Source organism: Electrona antarctica, assembly GCF_951216825.1.
Source record: "Electrona antarctica genome assembly, chromosome: 13".
In the NCBI taxonomy this organism is placed as follows: Eukaryota; Metazoa; Chordata; class Actinopteri; order Myctophiformes; family Myctophidae; genus Electrona; species Electrona antarctica.
Window position 1 is genome coordinate 50,406,188 of NC_136794.1, and position 20,334 is coordinate 50,426,521.

Here is a 20,334-nt window from a genome sequence, read left to right on the forward strand (position 1 = left end):
CATGATCATCAGGTACTATGATTACACTAAGAGGAAGATTTATTTAAAAAAAAAAGTGTACATAAAGTGTTAAAATTATGTTTTTATGTGGCCACACCTACCAGTTCATTAAGTATGCCTGGTTTTCACCTTAGCCCCACCCACCTGAACTTAAGCCTCGTCCACAACTGTTGTTGTATGATAATGTGGGAGGGGTTAGGGTTATGATGTCACTAAAATGGTGTTAGTTCAATTGGGCCTTTTAACTCAAAGGCTTTCAGCTCTCAGGAAGAAACCAAAAACACACAGGGAAGACATATTTAAATATTATAACCACACCTGGGGGTCTATTAGAGTAATGTTAATTTCACAGACACATGCAAAACAGAAAAAGTACAAAAATCACGGCACGATTTCGGCAACATTAACGACTGGCCGAGATGGATGAAGCGATTTGAACGCTATAGAATAGCGTCGGGATTGGATAGACAATCAGACGAATTCCAAGTAAATGCCTTCATGTATGCAGCGGGGGACGACGCCGAGGACATATTAGGTGTGTTGCCGCTCACAGACGCTCAGAAACAAAAATACAAGGACGTCACGGACGCTTTCAACGCACATTGTGTCGGTAAGAGGAACGTCATATATGAGAGAGCACGTTTCAACAGACGGGACCAAGAACCTGGTGAGAGTGTTGAGTCCTTTCTCACTGCTGCACACACATTCGCTGAACATTGTCAGTTTGGAGCCCTAAGAGAAGAATTGATTAGGGACAGAATTGTAGTAGGCATAAGAGATGCCAAGCTATCAGAAAGCCTGCAAATGGATGCGGAATTAACTCTGGAAAAGGCAATGACCAGAGTGAGGCAGAGTGCAGCAATAAAGAAGCAACAGCCCACCTTAAGAGGCACTGAGCAACAGGCAGCTGCACAAGTGGAGGCAATACAAAAACACAAGTGGCAGAAAGCACAATACAAATCTGACACACAGTCTCCAGGATGTGGCAGATGTGGAAATATGAGAAAACATATGTGGAAGGAATGCCCTGCTCGTGATGCTGAGTGTAGAGTGTGTCATAAAAAAGGACATTTCGCAAAGTCATGCAGGTCAGGGAAAGGAGTCCATGATATCACACTGGCACACACAGAGTCTTGTCAAGACGAAGAGGAGGAGGCCTTTGCATTCCTGAATGTAGTGAACCTAGAGGAATCAGAAGATGAATGGCTGGAACTGCTGGAGCTGAATGGACAGGAGGCTATATTCAAACTGGATACAGGTGCCCAAGTCACGGCGGTTCCGAGCAGCATGCATTCAGTTGAAAAACATGGAAATCTGCAGCCACCACGCAAAGTACTGTATGGACCTGGAAGATACAAGTTGAACACAATAGGCTGCTTCGGGGGTGAGCTGACCATTAGGAAGAAAACAACAGCACAATTAATTTATGTTGTTGAAGAGCTAACCAGGCCTCTCCTAGGCCTTCCTGCAATAGAGGCGCTGGGACTCATCAAACGGCTGCACACGGTTGCAGTCCAGCAAGAGGATGTCAGAGTTCAATACCCCACAGTGTTCTCGGGCTTAGGGAAGTTAAAGGAGCCCTACAAGATCGAGTTGGAGCCCGATGCTGTCCCACACGCCCTGTCGACTCCACGTCGCGTGCCCTTGCCCTTACGAGAAACAGTGAGAGCAGAACTAGAACGGATGGAGAAGATGGGGGTGGTTACTAAAGTGACACGCCCCACACCATGGTGTGCAGGCATAGTCGTGGTTCCCAAGCCAAAAGGGAAAATACGGCTGTGCGTGGACATGACGCCGTTGAATAAGTATGTCAGGCGAGAGAGACATATTCTTCCGGCAGTAGATGAGACACTTGCCATGCTTGAAGGGGCGAAGATATTCACGAAGTTGGATGCTACTGCTGGCTTCTGGCAAATCCCACTGTCGGAAGAAAGCAAACTTCTCACGACCTTCATCACCCCGTTCGGGCGGTATGCATTCAACCGCCTCCCGTTCGGGATTTCATCGGCGCCAGAGCATTTTCAACGCCGTATGTCACAGATGTTGGAAGGATGTACAGGTGTCCAGTGTCATGCTGATGACATACTGGTGTATGGAAAGGACATACAGGAGCATAATGTGAGACTGCACAAGGTCCTGAAAACACTGCAAGCAGAAGGCCTGACACTGAACAAGGAAAAATGTGAGTTTGCAAAAAACAGCATCATGTTCTTAGGGCACCGCATATCAGCAGACGGAGTGGCCCCGGATCCAGCTAAGGTCAGAGCAATCTTGGAGATGCCTGAGCCTACTGACGTCGAGGGTGTGAAAAGACTTATGGGAATGGCCCAATATATAGGGAAGTTCTTGCCTCACCTGGCCACATACACTCGTCCGATCAAAGACCTGCTGTGCGGAGATAATGAATGGGTCTGGGAAGCTCCACAGAAAGAAGCTTTTCAAAGACTGAAGGCAGAGCTGATTTCTCCGCGGGTGTTAGCCCCGTACTCACCTACAGCAGAGACCTGCGTATCTGCCGATGCCTCGTCCTACGGTATCGGTGGCGTTCTGACACAGCAACAGGAAGATGGAGCATGGAAGCCGGTCGTGTTCATCTCTAGGAGCCTGTCAAGCGCGGAGAAGAATTACGCACAAATAGAGAAGGAGGCGTTGGCAGCCACATGGTCATGTGAGCGGTTGTCATCCTACCTTCTGGGACTCAAGTTCAGACTAGAGACTGATCATAAGCCGCTTGTGCCGTTGCTGAGTAACAAAGCACTGGATGAGCTCCCACCCAGAGTCCTGAGGTTTCGGCTGAGACTGATGAGATTCACATACGAGGTTGTGTATGTGCCCGGTAAGCGTCTGATAACGGCAGACACATTGTCAAGAGCTCCTGTCGAACACACTTTCACACAAGAGGAGTTGGACAGAGAGACAGAAGTTAAAGTGTTCGTGGATGCGGTTGTACAAAGCCTCCCAGCCTCGGAAGCCAGGCTGAGGAGCATTCAGGAAAAGCAGAGCATTGACCCTGTCTGTGCAAAGCTCATCAGGTACTGTCAGACAGGTTGGCCTGAGAAGCATGACCTCCCACCAGAGTTGGGAGCATACTGGCCAGAAAGGGAGAACCTCACCCTGGCGGGTGAGCTACTGCTGCGTGGTCAGAGGATTGTGATTCCCCAAGCTGAAAGACAGGAAGTGCTGAAGGATCTACACACTGGACATCAAGGAATCGTCAAGTGCAGAGCAAGAGCGCGCCAGTCAGTCTGGTGGCCCGGACTGTCAGTTCATATCAATCAGCTGGTGGACAAGTGTGACACATGTTCACAACACAGGGCAGACCGCAGAGAGCCCTTGGTCCCCACACCAGTGCAAGAACGGCCCTGGCAGCGGGTTGCTACAGACTTGTTCTTCTGGGAGAAGAATATTTATATTGTGATAGTGGACTTTTTCTCGCGCTACATAGAGGTTGCGCACCTCAAAGTGGCTACAGCGGAGACAGTTGTGGCAGCGCTGGTGGACGTATTCAGTCGTCACGGGGCCCCTCAGACCGTGGTCTCAGATAACGGCGTCCAATACAGTGGGTCGACCTTCCAGAACTTTGCTCGCGAGTATGGGTTCACCCATGTGACCAGCAGTCCACGGTATCCGCAGGCGAACGGAGAGGCTGAGCGGGCCGTGGCTACAGTGAAAGGACTGTGGAAAGGAGGAGGCGACAAGGCAAAGGCGCTGATGGCATACCGTGCAACACCCCTGGAGAGTGGTTATTCCCCTGCACAACTCCTCATGGGGAGACAGATTCGCTCCAACATACCACAACACCCAAAGACCCTGCTTCCTCGCTGGCCAAACATCAGAGAGTTTAGAAGGTCAGAGATGCAAGCGAAGGAGGATCAACAACGTCGCTACAACCTGCGTCACGGAGCCCGTCCCTTACCTACGCTGCAGTGTGGCCAAAATGTGTGGCTCCCCAACGAGAACAGAAGAGGGACTGTCATACAGCAGGCGGCAACGCCCAGGTCATACATCGTGGAGACGGACAACGGACAGTTGAGGAGAAACCGTGCCCATCTGCGCACTCTTCAGCAACCTGCTCCACAGACGACAACACCTGTGGTACCTGAGACAGCCGTGGAACGAGGTAACACAGAGACACACGCATGCCAACCAGCTCAGAGTGACAGAGACACTAGAAGTAACAGACATTCTGATACCACCGAAGCACCCTATGTGACCTCCTCTGGTAGAGTGTCGCGCCCTCCAGTTAGACTGGATATGTGAGAGACTGGGGGAAGGGTAAATGTCTGAATGAAAAGAAAAAAAAAAGAAAAAAAAAAAAGATTGTGATGTTCTGATTATGTGAATTGCGTTTGGGAATGTGATTTTTTTTTTTCTGACAGTAGAAAAAAGGGGAAAGAAAAGGATGCAGAGGGAAGGGAAAAGGATGATGTGAATTGCATTTGTTTGCCTATTTGGTTTAATACTGGTTTGTTGTTAAGAGAGATGTTTCTTACTAAAAGGGGAAGGTGTCCTGTAAGGGATTGAGTGACATGTTAGTGTTGCTAGACGGACCGTTATGTATGTAACACACTTACTCTGCTTCCGCCCAACCTGAAGTAAACAGTTAACTCCACACGCTCTCCGCCTCATTATTACATGTGAACTAATAGCATAAGGTTTACACAACACCATCTTTAACCCATTCTGGGCGGGAACCCCTTTTGGTGTTTTAAGCAAGTTATACTTTAGCTATTGAAAAATAGCAGATCTACAAGCTCTACGAGCTTGCAGTTCTGCTATTTTAAAAAAATCGTGAAAATGTGGCACAAATCTTTGAATATTATTTCAGAGCGAACGTTTATAACTCAAATCTTTGCTTCTGGGGAGGTCCCTGGAACAACGTATTTTCAGATGGGGGTTGGTGGCCAATTACATATATTTTTGGGGGTCCTTGACATGAAAATGTTTGAGAACTATTTTTTAGAATCATCCTCAGGTCTAAATGGGTTTAAACCCTTCTCCGTCCAGTATGTATGAACGGGCCTTCTTCCCTTACCCTGAGCGTGTTGTGTGGAGACAAAGGTTTTGATGAGAGCGTCGGTGCTCTGGGAGTAGAGGGACAGAGCGTAGCGCAGGGAGGCCAGCTCTGGACTCTTCTCCACGAAGGCCCTCTTCAAGCCGTTACCACTGGCATGGAAGTATAGCTGAAACAGGACAACAATAGGCCCATTACCACTGGCTATTTAATCATAGATAAACTATTATTTAGGGATCTACTTCTGTGTTGGTGTCAGTTGTTAAAGTATAATGTAAATCATTCATTGTATTCCAACTTGTTGAAACATGTCAATTTTATCTTAAGGAGGATCATTAATAGTTAATTAATTTTAGTAACTACAACTCGAGTGAAGTAAACGCATCGTCAAACGTGGACGTAAGTACAATACAATACACTGCACTTCAACCTACCTTGATACAATACACATCAGTGCACTTCAACCTACCTTGATACAATACACATCAGTGCACTTCAACCTACCTTGATACAATACACATCAGTGCACTTCCACCTACCTTGATACAATACACATCAGTGCACTTCAACCTACCTTGATACAATACACATCAGTGCACTTCCACCTACCTTGATACAATACACATCAGTGCACTTCAACCTACCTTGATACAATACACATCAGTGCACTTCAACCTACCTTGATACAATACACATCAGTGCACTTCAACCTACCTTGATACAATACACATCAGTGCACTTCAACCTACCTTGATACAATACACATCAGTGCACTTCAACCTACCTTGATACAATACACATCCGTGCACTTCAACCTACCTTGATACAATACACATCAGTGCACTTCCACCTACCTTGATACAACCATAGAGTATATATATAATAGAGACTGAACTTGCGCGAAGCTCCGCCCCCCCAGCTATTCATGTCAGTGGAAGTTGCTCAGTGGCGTTTTGAAGCACCCGGAAGACTGCCGGAAGTCCCTCCCAGGACCTCAACTTTGAGGTCCTGAGTGACGTAGGGCAACCGAGCGCTCAACGTTAAAGCCCAGCTGCACGGGGTTTCCCGGTCATGAATCCACGGGTCCGCCTGTAGTCCCTCCTTCTACCACTAGGACCCAGAGCTTCAACGTTGGAAAGCCTGCCTGCCCCCTTGGATACAACACAATACACTGCACTTCAACCTACCTTGATACAATACACATCAGTGCACTTCAACCTACCTTGATACAATACACATCAGTGCACTTCAACCTACCTTGATACAATACACATCAGTGCACTTCCACCTACCTTGATACAATACACATCAGTGCACTTCAACCTACCTTGATACAATACACATCCGTGCACTTCAACCTACCTTGATAGCCTCCAGACCTGCATCGATGATCATACAGTGTTTGGGGGTCAGGGTCCGAGTCTCGCCTCCTCCCTAAAAAAAGTTTTTTTTTAAAGATTAGTTTTGTATAAGTTTTAAACCAAACAAATCTAAGCTACTCCACAAGTTAAATAAATAAAGAATTAATTCATAATTAAGAAGTAGTGAAAATAGCCAATCTACGCTTCGTGAGCTTGTGTGTGTGTGTGTGTGTGTGTGTGTGTGTGTGTGTGCTTGTGTGCGTGAGTGCGTGTGCGTACCTTCAAATTGGACAGTCCTTTGGCAAGTTGGGCGCCCTGCAGAGGAGAGAACACATCTCGTCACTCATCGTATTGTTATTTCATGGTTTATGCAGACTGTGACGTGGAAGCATTTCACTGGCTGTAGTCTCTCGTAGCCAGACTATTACACAATATGCCAATGCTATATTAATATTAATAGAGAGTCTGGAACTACACCTCCCGTAGTAGTATAACAAGGTTGGGAACCACTGCTCTAAACAGCATTGGCCAGTAGAGGGAGCTACAGCGTTGTTGCTACATTAATCTGCTCACTCACTACTGCTCATGCACAGGTAGGCTGCATGCGCACGCACGCACGCATGCACGCACGCACGCACGCACGCGCACGCACGCACGCACGCACGCACGCACACACGCACGCACGCACACCTCTCTCGCTCTAATTATTTAGTCTCATGTCCAGCAGAAGTATTTAGTCTCATGCCATAGAATGCATAGGTGAGTTCCAGTCTATTTTTTGATTGGCTGCATGAAGAAAATAGCAAATCTAGAGCTTGGAGATCAGCTATTTTCAGCACGCAACCGAGTGTAAAAGAAGCCATTACGACGCCATCAAGGCACCGCCATGTTACATTTTAGTCATTTTTTAATTTACTTTAGTCGACATAATCTTATGATTATGTAGTCGACTAAAACTAGTCTAAAGGTAAAACATTTCAGATGATTTAAATATGACTAAATGCCCGGGATTCGAACTTGGGTCTCCTGCATGAAAGTCCAACATCTTAACCACTAGAGCAAAGGGATATCCCTCTGGACTGGGGGAGATATTAGACTGTTGAGGCTCTGAGGCACTCTGCTACACTATAGCGCCACCATCAGGCAGAGGCTCTGAGCCACTCTGCTACACTATAGCGCCACCATCAGGCAGAGGCTCTGAGCCACTCTGCTACACTATAGCGCCACCATCAGGCAGAGGCTCTGAGCCACTCTGCTACACTATAGCGCCACCATCAGGCTGAGGCTCTGAGCCACTCTGCTACACTATAGCGCCACCATCAGGCAGAGGCTCTGAGCCACTCTGCTACACTATAGTGCCACCATCAGGCAGAGGCTCTGAGCCACTCTGCTACACTCACTGAATATTATTCAAAAGATTATGAGTAAAACATCCCCAGTGCTGACCAGGCTGTCGTTGCTCTGCGGCAGGACGATCTGCTTCTCCAGGCTGCTCAGGACGATCTTCCACAAGTCCTTCAGGATCCGCTTCAGCACCGACTTCTCACAGACGTCTGCAAAGATGCTCAGACTAAACACAGCACGCACACACACACGTACGCAAATGAAGATCGAGGTGAAATTACAAAAAAAAAATATATAGACAGACAGACAGACAGACAGACAGACAGACAGACAGACAGACAGACAGACAGACAGACAAGAGTTACTAACTTCCCGTCCAGGAACTCCATGAGGGGTCTCAGGATGGCGTCGGCGTCTGCCTCGGCCGTGTTCCGGTTCGGGGGTCCCTTGATCGGGTAGAGGATGTCGGCCACCTGCCGCATGCACACGTTGATACGAGCCTGGAAGCTGCAGGGGGGGGGGGGGGGGACACGGAGACAACATGTCCGTTAGACCAGGGGTTCTCAAACGTTGTCATGTCATTGGCCCCCCATTAGGACCCCCATTAGCCCACGGACCCCCATTAGCCCGCGGACCCCCATTAGCCCGCGGACCCCCATTTGAAAAGATGTGCCATTTTTACGGCTCTAGCAATGATTCTCAACCCGTTTCCTTTCAAGGACCCCCATGTTTGACCTGAATTAGGCTACGGTCCCACATTTCTATCTCTGGGACCCCAATGTATATATTGTAAAATCAACGTTAATTTAACTCTGAGAGTGTACAAATGTACACGTATCTTGGACTCCCAACAGCCTTAAGGACAGCCTTCTGATTTTAACATTTTAAGCAGCATTGCGAAAATCCTGCATTTCCTCTCTTCTCCAGAGCAGTCCGCTTCTTGCCCTGCGTATTTGCATAAGCTTGATTCTAGCGTCATAAGCTTGTAAACTATAGTTTTATGTACGATTCAAACCCCAGATCTAGATGGGAGCGTGCGTGCGTGTGTGCGTGCGTGCATGTGTGCGCACTACCTCTTGCCAAACACAGTGCTGAAGTTGTCCAGGAAGGTGTTGAGCTTCAGTTGCAGATCATTGAGAATGTCAGCCGCCTCCGTGTCCATCTACCACACACACACACACACACACACACACACACACACACACACACACACACACACACACACACACACACACACACACACACACACACAGTATGTTAATTCAATGGAAACAAGCCGAAAGGGTTTCCTGGTCTCCTCCTCGTAGCAGACCGTGTATAGAGGGTATGTACATGCATAAAGTGCGAGTGGCAAATCGAGTGGCAAAGTGAGCTTAATGTCGTTAAGCGTCGTTTAATGCAATCAGAAAGGGCTTTTCTGTGTGGACGTATGGGCTGTCAAGGCCAGAAAGTAGTTTTTGTGCCTACGTCTACGTCCCAGGGACTATAGAGCGTCGCAGTCCCGCCCCCTACCAGGGCCCAGGAAATGATTCTCCGTTCATTTTCCTCATAGACATTTCAGAAAGTATTTATTTAAAGACGTTTACGCCGCGGACAAAGCCAACTCTTGTCGTGACAAATCATGACAACAAACACAATTTTTCGGGCCAAACAAAGAATTAGAAAGTAGAAGAAAACGGCAGGTTACAACACTTTTTTTGTTGTTTTTCTTCTATGTAATTATTTGTTTGGTCCAAAATATTGTGTGTGTTGTCATGATTTGTCACGACTCGAGTTGGCTTCGTACGACGCTTAAAAGGTCTTTAAATAAATACTTTTTGAAATGTCTATGGGAAAAATGCATTGGGATTCATTTCCTGGGCCTGGCGTCGTCATGAAAGGGGGCGGGACTGCGACGCTCTATAACATATCTATTTAGGACTTAAACAGATCTCAGCAGGACGGTTTCGGGACTAGAGGAGTTTTTGCACTGAAAATGTGCATATTGTGCTGCACCTACGGGCAGCATATGAGACTAGCAGCGCCACCTACGGGCAGCATATGAGACTAGCAGCGCCGCAAAAACGTTGCAGCAGCAGCACTTCAGCCACAAACTATTACCGCAGAGAGACACCCGCAAAACAGACGCAGCAGCAGCAGTACAGTACCCTCATGGACCCGCAAAACAGACGCAGCAGCAGCAGTACAGTACCCTCATGGAGCAGTCAGAAACAGACGCAGCAGCAGCAGTACAGTACCCTCATGGAGCAGTCAGAAAAATGACGCATTATTTGAAGAGGAGAACATTTTTATAAAACAAGAAATAAATAAAATAAAACGAGAGAGAAGAACAGACGGAGACGAACCATTCACACAGGCTCAGCGCCCCCTGCAGCACAAGGACGCCCCCTGCAGCACAAGGACGCCCCCTGCAGCACAAGGACATGTACAACACACAGGCTCAGCGCCCCCTGCAGCACAAGGACGCCCCCTGCAGCACAAGGACATGTACAACACACAGGCTCAGCGCCCCCTGCAGCACAAGGACATGTACAACTTTCATATGACAACAGCCAAAGGTTAATATAAGGATTAAGGAAACTGTCGCATATTAATACTGTACATGAAACAGTGGCTAACAGCCTGTGGACGGTGGATGGAACAATGTGGTGGATGCATCCTGCTATAGGTAAGATAATAAGATCTATAAAAAGATATCGCACACCTAACAGCAGAGGTGTCACCCTAACACCCCACAATGACAACTTCCACCCGCAAGTGAGAAGATCACAGTGGGCACGTTGAGGGCAAGTTGAGGCTGTACTTTGACCGATGTGTCTGAGCCTGAGGTTCTGACACACGTCAGTGAGAAACTAAGCTTTGAAATGAAATGAAATGAAATGAAATGAAATGAAATCTATATTTACCCAGGGTATCTGGGCTAAGCTCAAGAACTTGTTTCCAGCCAGGCCCTGCTCATAGAACACATTTCATCGTAGTGGTTCAATGCCTTGTTCAAGGGCACTTCAGCGGTGGTAATTTTAACGTGTCGGACGGCTGATTCGAACTAGGAACCTTCCGGTATCAAGACCGCGCCGCTATCCGTTCGGCCACCGCTGCCATTTCAGTGCCACACACGCAGACGTGTGCATCAGAAAGCTTTTACCTAAAATTACCTAAACTATTCTGTATTGTGACTGCAGTGCTTTTACTACAAAACATGGATTTATATTTTTATTCAGATTTTCATTACTTTACACATATTCAGAAATGCAACTGGCGACCCGTCCAAAATGTTACCCGTCTGGGTCTGATCTAAAGATTCTAAGAAGGCATTTACTTCAAGGATTGATGCATATTATTATGATACCTTGATACCTATTATGATTCCTTGCCACTTTCAAAAGCAATGCTGGAAGTCTTTTAAATAACTGTTTTTCATTCATTCATTCATTAATAAACATGGTAGAAATGGATTACTATACTGTAAGTCAGAAGAGAGGATAATTTCGTGATTTGTCCTATAATTTATGCCTTTATGCCTTTGGGTAAATTTATAGGGGAATATGAGTACCATACATTATTGATTTTTTTTTTTTAATTTTAAAAAAGATGAATGTAATTTTGAAATGATCTTTTTGTTCAATCGTATCAGGATGCTGAGGTACAACAGTCTACGATGGAACGAAGCATGTTTTCCTAAAGACCTGATTAGTAATTATGATCCGGCAACAACAAGCAGAACCAGATGAATCCAGTCTCCTGCTGGCTGATGTTCAAGACACTAGACGTCTGGACTTCAACAGATTGCATCCTGGTCATTCAGAAAGCCAGTGTGTTTGTGTCCTGACTCTTTACTGCATCACACAGGGCCAGTGGCGTGCACAGATAGAGGGCAGACATATAGTTGAAATACTTATGACCTGTTATGTGCCTCCCACACAGTCCTGATTCTTTCACTATGGTGGTCATAAAGGCACGACTGTCTCTAAACGCTGACAAGGACAACCTTAGAGGCTTAACTCTGAAAGCCTCCAGGCTGTGCCTTATTGAACCTGTTGCTGTTGGAAACACTTGTATTTTGTTAGACCGAAATCAGTTTGTTTAGCTTCTCTGTAAAAGTTACAGCATCATTGGATTGCTTGGTTTCATCTTATTCTCTTTGCAAGGTCGCTCTTGGAAAAGAGATTTTATGCCTAGTTAAAGCAGCACTAGTGTGTAACATTTCTTCCATGTATTAAGCCATTAACTCAGACCAGATTGCCTACGAATGCGTTTATAAATCTATTTCGGGCCAAAACTAAATACGGGCTACTTGGTGTCTCCGTCTCTCTGCATCTCCATCGTACCTTCTGTTTGTCCACTGCAGTAACTTCCTTCTTCCAGGGAGGACAGAGGAAAAGAAAACAAAGTGTTCTACACAGCAATGACTTAGAAAACGTCCAGACCCAACGTTAAGGAGGAAAGGATCATTTACACATTCAAATAGTTTTATGAACAACATGGGGAGGAATTTGAGAAACACTGTTTTTACATGATAGCCTATTGCAGTGGTTTTCAACCAGTGGTCCGGGGACCACCAGTGGCCTTTGAGGAGGTCCCAGGTGGTCCCCAGTGGTCCAGGGACCACCAGTGGCCTTTGAGGGGGTCCCAGGTGGTCCCCAGTGGTCCGGGGACCACCAGTGGCCTTTGAGGGGGTCCCAGGTGGTCCCCAGTGGTCCGGGGACCACCAGTGGCCTTTGAGGGGGTCCCAGGTGGTCCCCAGTCAGTTAAATGATGTTGTAACCAACATGAGTTGGTAACCAAATGGACCCTTATTAGATCTTTAACTCTTGAGAGTGTGAAATGAAGTAGTCACCCATGCAGGTCCATTTGGTTTCATTTTACACTCTCAGAGTGAAACCTCATCAAATGGTGGTTCTGTGGCTCAAATGCCGAGTAAATAATGGACCTTGAAATGAAAATGGTTGAAAACAACTGGCCTTGTAAACTATGTTGGGTTTTAATGGGGTGGGTGTGTCTGGTAGGGTCTATTAGGATATAGTACAACATATCAGGTTTTTAATGGGGTGGGGGTGTCTGGAAAGGGTCTATTAGGATAGTCTACACCATATCAGGTGGAAACCATCAATGACTGGTAGGGTAAACTAGACGTGAGACTTCAGGGGAATCGTTCTATGAAGCTGTTATTTAGACTAGAGGTGAGACTTCAGGGGAATCGTTCTATGAAGCTGTTATTTAGACTTCAGGGGAATCGTTCTATGAAGCTGTTATTTAGACTTCAGGGGAATCGTTCTATGAAGCTGTTATTTAGACTTCAGGGGAATCGTTCTATGAAGCTGTTATTTAGACTTCAGGGGAATCGTTCTATGAAACTGTTATTTAGACTTCAGGGGAATCGTTCTATGAAACTGTTATCTAGACTTCAGGGGAATCGTTCTATGAAGCTGTTATTTAGACTTCAGGGGAATCGTTCTATGAAGCTGTTATTTAGACTTCAGGGGAATCGTTCTATGAAGCTGTTATTTAGACTTCAGGGGAATCGTTCTATGAAGCTGTTATTTAGGCAACAATGATATGGCTGAACAAACCTTGTTCAGTTCTTCCTTTGACTGGTGGATGCAGAATGAGAATAAAAGTCCATTAACACAACAGAGCCATGTACGGGTACAGCATATCACACATCATAACCCTAACCCCTCCCCCATTATCATACAACAACAGCTGTGACCGAGGCTGGGTGGGGCTAAGGTGATGAACCAGCTATACTTAATGAACCGGTGGGTGTGGCCACATAAAAACATCATTTTACCACTTTCTGTACACTTTTTTTTTTAAAAAGTCTTCCTCCTAGTATAACCATAGTACCTGATGATCGTGTACAATCGCAGCACTCCATCTTTGATGTCCTACTTCATCAAATAAAAGTGTCACACAAAAGTATAGTGAAAACATCCGATCTACAAGCTCACAACGCGGCACATCATCATGACGTGTTCTGAACCCGTGTTCCAGTTGATCCAATGTAGTTATTATTTAAGCCACAAACTCTTTTTAAAACTTTGTATTGGTAAAATATTTCACTGCTTTAGTGCGACACCGCTCCACGACGTAGAAAACAGAAACAAGTTGAAATCTGGATGTACAGTAAGTTCACTGGCCGACAGTACAGTGACAGTACAGTACAGTACAGTACAGTACAGTACAGTACAGTACAGTACAGTACAGTACAGTACAGTACAGTACAGTGACGCTAACAGTACAGTACAGTACAGTACAGTACAGTACAGTACAGTACAGTACAGTACAGTACAGTACAGTGACGCTAACAGTACAGTACAGTACAGTACAGTACAGTACAGTACAGTACAGTGCAGTACAGTACAGTACAGTACAGTGCAGTACAGTACAGTACAGTACAGTACAGTACAGTACAGTACAGTACAGTACAGTACAGTACAGTACAGTGCAGTACAGTACAGTGACGCTAACAGTACAGTACAGTACAGTACAGTACAGTACAGTGCAGTACAGTACAGTACAGTGCAGTACAGTACAGTACAGTGCAGTGCAGTGCAGTGCAGTACAGTGCAGTACAGTACAGTACAGTACAGTACAGTACAGTACAGTACAGTACAGTACTGTACAGTACAGTACAGTACAGTACAGTACAGTACAGTACAGTACAGTGACGCTGTGCAGCTCAACATATTCTGCTGTCATATCATATTACACTCGTATGAAAAAAGAAGAAGCAATTTCAATGAAAGCAATAGAAGTGGATCCAACTATAGTCAAATATTGGACTTTAGTTGGAGGCCAAAAATATCACTCTCATCAGATGAGGTCATCAGAGGGCTGTCCAATGAGAGCGAGCGGGATTCTGGACAGATGTGAGTCATCGTCCAATCACGAGGCCCGTAATGGGAACGCAGCAGAGACAGATAATGGAATAATTTCCTCCTGTTTCCTCTAATCCCTTCCTTCCCCTGCCTAGGGCGCGCACGCACACACGCACGCACCGCGCACGCACACACACACGCACCACGCACTCACACGCACGCACCACGCACCTCGCACGCACGCACGCACGCACCGCGCACGAACACACACACGCACCACGCACTCACACGCACGCACCACGCACCTCGCACGCACGCACGCACGCACCGCACACGCACGCACCGCGCACAACGCACCACGCACCTACACACACACACACACACACACACACACACACACACACACACACACACACACACACACACACACACACACACACACACACACACACACACACACACACACACACACACACACACACGGTAATTCTTCGCATGGAAGAGTGCCTCCCACATAGGAGCGTTTGAGTGCTTTGCTGACTGATTCAGATCAAACTATTGGCATTCTGACTTCAGAATGTCTTCAGGTTCCCAGATTCTCCACAGCAAGGCTGTCTCTAACGAGACCATTAGTGGTGTTTCAGAGACCCACCTGTTTGTTCTGAGCGTCCTCCTCCTTCAAGTAAAGAAAAGAAAAGAGAGGCACAGATTTGAAAAAGGTAGGGAAAAAAACTCACACGCCTGGCCGTAAATCAATAGGACTGGTATAACAAGCTTTAAAACACTAACTAACCCAATTATAATTCTACGGAGGTGAAGGTCAGAATTTGAGCTTGGCAGCCATAGAGACAATTAATGACCAGTTGAAGAGAGAATAAATACTACTAGGGAATGAAAGCACATTATGTAGTCAGTCCATCGTGTGAGGGCGCCGCTTGCCAAAAATACCTGATCTACAAGCTACAAGTAGTAGCAGCGTCACAATCATTTTAATAACTATCCATTTATACGTCGGCTTTTCAAAAAATAGCAGATGTACAAGCTGCGAGCTTGTACATCTGCTATCTTTGACAGTTTTTGAAAAAGATCGAAAATGTTTGGAAACTTTTGAATCATTTAGATGTTTTCTTTCTTCTGGGGGTCCCCCTGGCACAAAACATTGTAAGACGGGGGTCCCGAAGCCAAATGCATATCAATTTGCGGGTCCTGGACATGAAAAGGTTCATTTTCTGAGTTATTTCTGTCTGTACCACACAGAGGATAAGACATGACACACTGCGCTGGAGGCTGAAGGAGGGAGGAGGAACCATATTGACATCATTTTGTCGACTAAAACTATGACGAAAAATGTTCGTCGACTACCTATTTTTCACTGACGGAAACTAAACAAAACGAATAAGCTGTGGTTGACTAAAACAATTTCGTCAACAAATAAAACTAGACTAAAACGTTATGGAGGAACTAGCAGAGAATTAGAGATCCAGCAGAACTAGAAGACAAAGTCATTTTATGGTTTTGGTTGTGCTCTGAAAAAAGGACATCTACAAGCTCACAGAAATTAGACTAGATTTGTATTTGCCCGGGACCCAAACCAGGGAATATAGCAGATCTACAAGCTCACAACGTGTCGCTTCGCGCCACATTGTGAGCATGTAGATCGACTATACTTTCAGCATGCAGTGTAAGTGTAAAATCTGCCATTACGACGCCGTCAGACGCCAACAAGACCAATGTTTTTTTGTCCACAAAATCAACTATATTTAGTCAACTAAAACTAGACTAAAACTATCATGTTTCAGATGACTAAAATATGACAAAAAAACTAAATTGCTATCAACATCGACAGTGGCAACGACACTAGTGTAGCACACAGGGGATAAGACGTGACACACTGTATAGAGGAGAGGCTGAGAGGAGGAACTATAGTGGCCTACTGTACTGTACTGTACTGTACTGTACTGTACTGTACTGTACTGTACTGTATACTGTACCTGCTTCTCCTTGTCTTTCTTCTCACCCTGAAAGGACCAGGCAAGGACACAACTGGTCAGAATCATCCATGCGTTGATGGTGGATACATTTATTATTATAAACCGTCCGTCAGGCATCCATAGTTTAACCTTTTGTGGGGGTTTTTCTTCGTACTACTCATTCAAAGTGACCAGTTTGGACAGGTTTCCACCCGACAGAGATGATATAATACGCTGGAATAAATATGGTGAACTGATGGGAGATCTATTGTCTAGAGCAGGGTTCCCCAATTAATTTTCCTCAAGGGCCATATTTCGACTAGGGAACCAGGCTGGGGGCCGAGTCCGCACGCGCAAAAAATTGGGTTTTTTATTTTGTCATTAATTAATTAAAAATTGTTCTCAACCAGTGGTCCGGGGACCACCAGTGGTCCTTGAGGGGGTGCCCAGTTTGACATGCATAGGCTACTGACCCCCATTTAATGCCATTTATACCCAAAACAAAACAAAACATTTTTATTTTTTTGAAATTCTTCCAGGGGCCACAAGGGGGCGCTCCGCGGGTCGCAAATGGCCCGCGGGCCGCCTATTGGGGAACCCTGGATCTAGTGTCTTATCAGCTGAAATGGACGCTGGCCTCCAGATGTGGTGCTGATGTCAACACAGACCTTTGGACCAAATGGATGCTGGCCTCCAGATGTGGTGCTGATGTCAACACAGACCTTTGAAATGGACGCTGGCCTCCAGATGTGGTGCTGATGTCAACACAGACCTTTGAAATGGACGCTGGCCTCCAGATGTGGTGCTGATGTCAACACAGACCTTTTCTTCTTGTTGGACATTTATTTTAGTCAGTAAATAGTAAAGTCGATAAGACTTACATTATGTGCCCTATAGCTTTTCTCATCCGACGGCAGAAAAACCTTGTTATTTCATGTCCAAATTTGAGTCATACGCCATTTTACTGTTCTGGGGTCGGTTTCACATCTTCTCTGACTTCAGCGTGCACCACCGGACAGTTTTATTTATTTTTAAGATGGCTGATTCAATGTTCCGATATTTGATATTAATTTGATCAGACACCCGCCCCGCCCCCTCCTATATGAGCCCAAACTAAACGTATTGAAAACAGACACCCTGCTTCTGATGAGCGATTACCTTCATTTTTGCAATTCGTTATTTCATTCCATTTAGTTCATTGGCACAACATACATTCTATTACAGAATGTGGAATAATCGTGTAGTTACAACACAAGGCTATGTAGGTTACCACACACACACACACACACACACACACACACACACACACACACACACACACACACACACACACACACACACACACACACACACACACACACACACACACACACACACACACACACACACACAGCCAATGTTGAACGCACCTTGTCCTTGGACTAGATAGAAATAGAATAAATAGAAAAAGCAAAAAACATTAAGTTAATGAACAAGAAAGAATGTTGTGCAACTAAAGTACAACCACAATGCGTTAAAAGAGGAGTGCTGTGCAGTGGCCTCTAGAGGGTGCTATCGGGTACACTGCTAGCTGCTAAGCATATTATTATACTACCATAGACACTATTCACTACATTTTAATTCTCCACTTCATGAATAAGTCATTTGTGTTTAATTAAATGAAATGGATACAAATGGGGTAATATACTATAAAACACAAACACACAATATACGGCTGTTTTTCCACCTCAGTGCGCCCCCCATGGGGGCGGGGCAGCCAGCTATATGAGCACTTTCATACGAGGGTTGGATTCGCTGGGGGGGGAAATCCATGCGTCTCTGGTCAATCATGTTTATGGCCGGTGGGGAGAGGTTCCTGCTTCTGCTCAGACTGCATTTAATGCATGCATTTAGCATGGCTGATAATGATTGATATTTATGTTTGGTATAATATCACAATTTCTTTTTTTTGTGTGCCGACCACATTAAACCTGCTGTCCTTATTTTAGGGTGAACATTCTATATAAATGTAACCAAATGGACCCCATGTAAACACTCAGGTTTGTGGTCAGGAGTTCAGCATAAGGGCTCAGCACAAATGCACTACATGAAAACATGGACTAACCCATTTTGGGCGGGAACCCCTTTTGGTGTTTTAAGCGTTATGTTATATTTTAGCTATTGAAAAATAGCAGATCTACAAGCTCATAGCGCGGCACCGAGTGCCACGCTATGAGCTTGTAGGTCTTTGGATATATAGTCTTTCAGAGCGAACGTGTTTAACTCAAATCTTTTCTTCTGGGGGGTCCCTGAAACAACATATTTTCAGATGGGGGTCGGCGGCCGATTACATTATTTTTTGGGGGCTAAAAGGTTTCCCCAAACCTTTTCAGCTGGAGGACCCAAAAGAGACATGTTTTGGTGTCTTCTCGAGACCAACCATATAAAACAATTCACTGTGGATAATTTAATACCCATTTTGTATTTGTTATTCTTATTTATTTTATATGAAAAAAAAGAAGAAGCAAACATGTTATGTTTGAGGGACTCTGGACTATGGGAAGACACACTAGAGACTCTGGACTATGGGAAGACACACCAGAAACACTCTGGACTATGGGAAGACACACTAGAGACTCTGGACTATGGGAAGACACACCAGAAACACTCTGGACTATGGGAAGACACACCAGAAACAAGACTCTGGACTATGGGAACACACACCAGAAACAAGACTCTGGACTATGGGAAGACACACCAGAAACAAGACTCTGGACTATGGGAACACACACCAGAAACACTCTGGACTATGGGAACACACACCAGAAACACTCTGGACTATGGGAACACACACCAGAAACACTCTGGACTATGGGAACACACACCAGAAACACTCTGGACTATGGGAACACACACCAGAAACAAGACTCTGGACTATGGGAACACACACCAGAAACACTCTGGACTATGGGAACACACACCAGAAACACTCTGGACTATGGGAACACACACCAGAAACACTCTGGACTATGGGAACACACACCAGAAACACTCTGGACTATGGGAACACACACCAGAAACACTCTGGACTATGGGAACACACACCAGAAACAAGACTCTGGACTATGGGAAGACACACCAGAAACAATTAACTACTAGCAAATCACAACACATTGCTAAAATAGGAGGAGCTTGTGCACACTCGCACACGCACGCACGCACGCACGCACGCACGCACGCACGCACACACACACACACACACACACACACACACACACACACACACACACACACACACACACACACACACACACACACACACACACACACACACACACACACACACACACACACACACACACACACACACACAAAATACAACCTTTTTCTCTTTCTCCTTGTTGTCACACTGGGGAAGACAGGACAACATAAACTCAGTAAATGTGAAACTGTACCAAACACTATTTTTCAGCACTAATAACGCAGATTTTTTTTTAAAACTTTAGCTGTTGAAAAATAGCAGATCTATAGTGCGGCGCTACAAGTTTGTAGATCTGCAATTCTTTTTTTATCATGAACGTTTGGCGCAAATCTTATAGTCTTTCACAGTGAATGTTTTTAACTCAAATATTTGTTAGGATTTAGAAGCCATTTTTTGTTAGAATCGGCCTCAGGTCTAAATGGGTTATGGGGGGGGGGGGGGGGGGGAAAGGATGCTCGTACTATAAAAAAAACAAATAAAGTGGTTTCTAGGTGGCTCACGAACAACTAAAATGTCCTCTCTGCGTCGGTAGGACATTCTGTTTAGAGCAGGACCACATCCCATAATAACCCCCTCCTCACAT

General features: G+C 45.5%; 1 protein-coding gene across 1 annotated transcript in view; it reads right to left on the reverse strand.

Annotated features, from left to right (window-relative positions):
• LOC306935036 (protein unc-13 homolog B-like) overlaps window positions 1-20,334 on the reverse strand; it is a 269,334-nt gene that overhangs the window by 14,583 nt on the left and 234,417 nt on the right. Inside the window, exons 27-32 of the mRNA XM_079517857.1 lie at window positions 8,793-8,881; window positions 8,089-8,226; window positions 7,822-7,945; window positions 6,655-6,690; window positions 6,377-6,448; window positions 5,036-5,183 (exon numbers count right to left, since the gene is read on the reverse strand). Of these exons, the coding sequence (XP_079373983.1) occupies window positions 5,036-5,183; window positions 6,377-6,448; window positions 6,655-6,690; window positions 7,822-7,945; window positions 8,089-8,226; window positions 8,793-8,881 (607 nt within the window). The remainder of the gene's footprint in view (window positions 1-5,035; window positions 5,184-6,376; window positions 6,449-6,654; window positions 6,691-7,821; window positions 7,946-8,088; window positions 8,227-8,792; window positions 8,882-20,334) is intronic.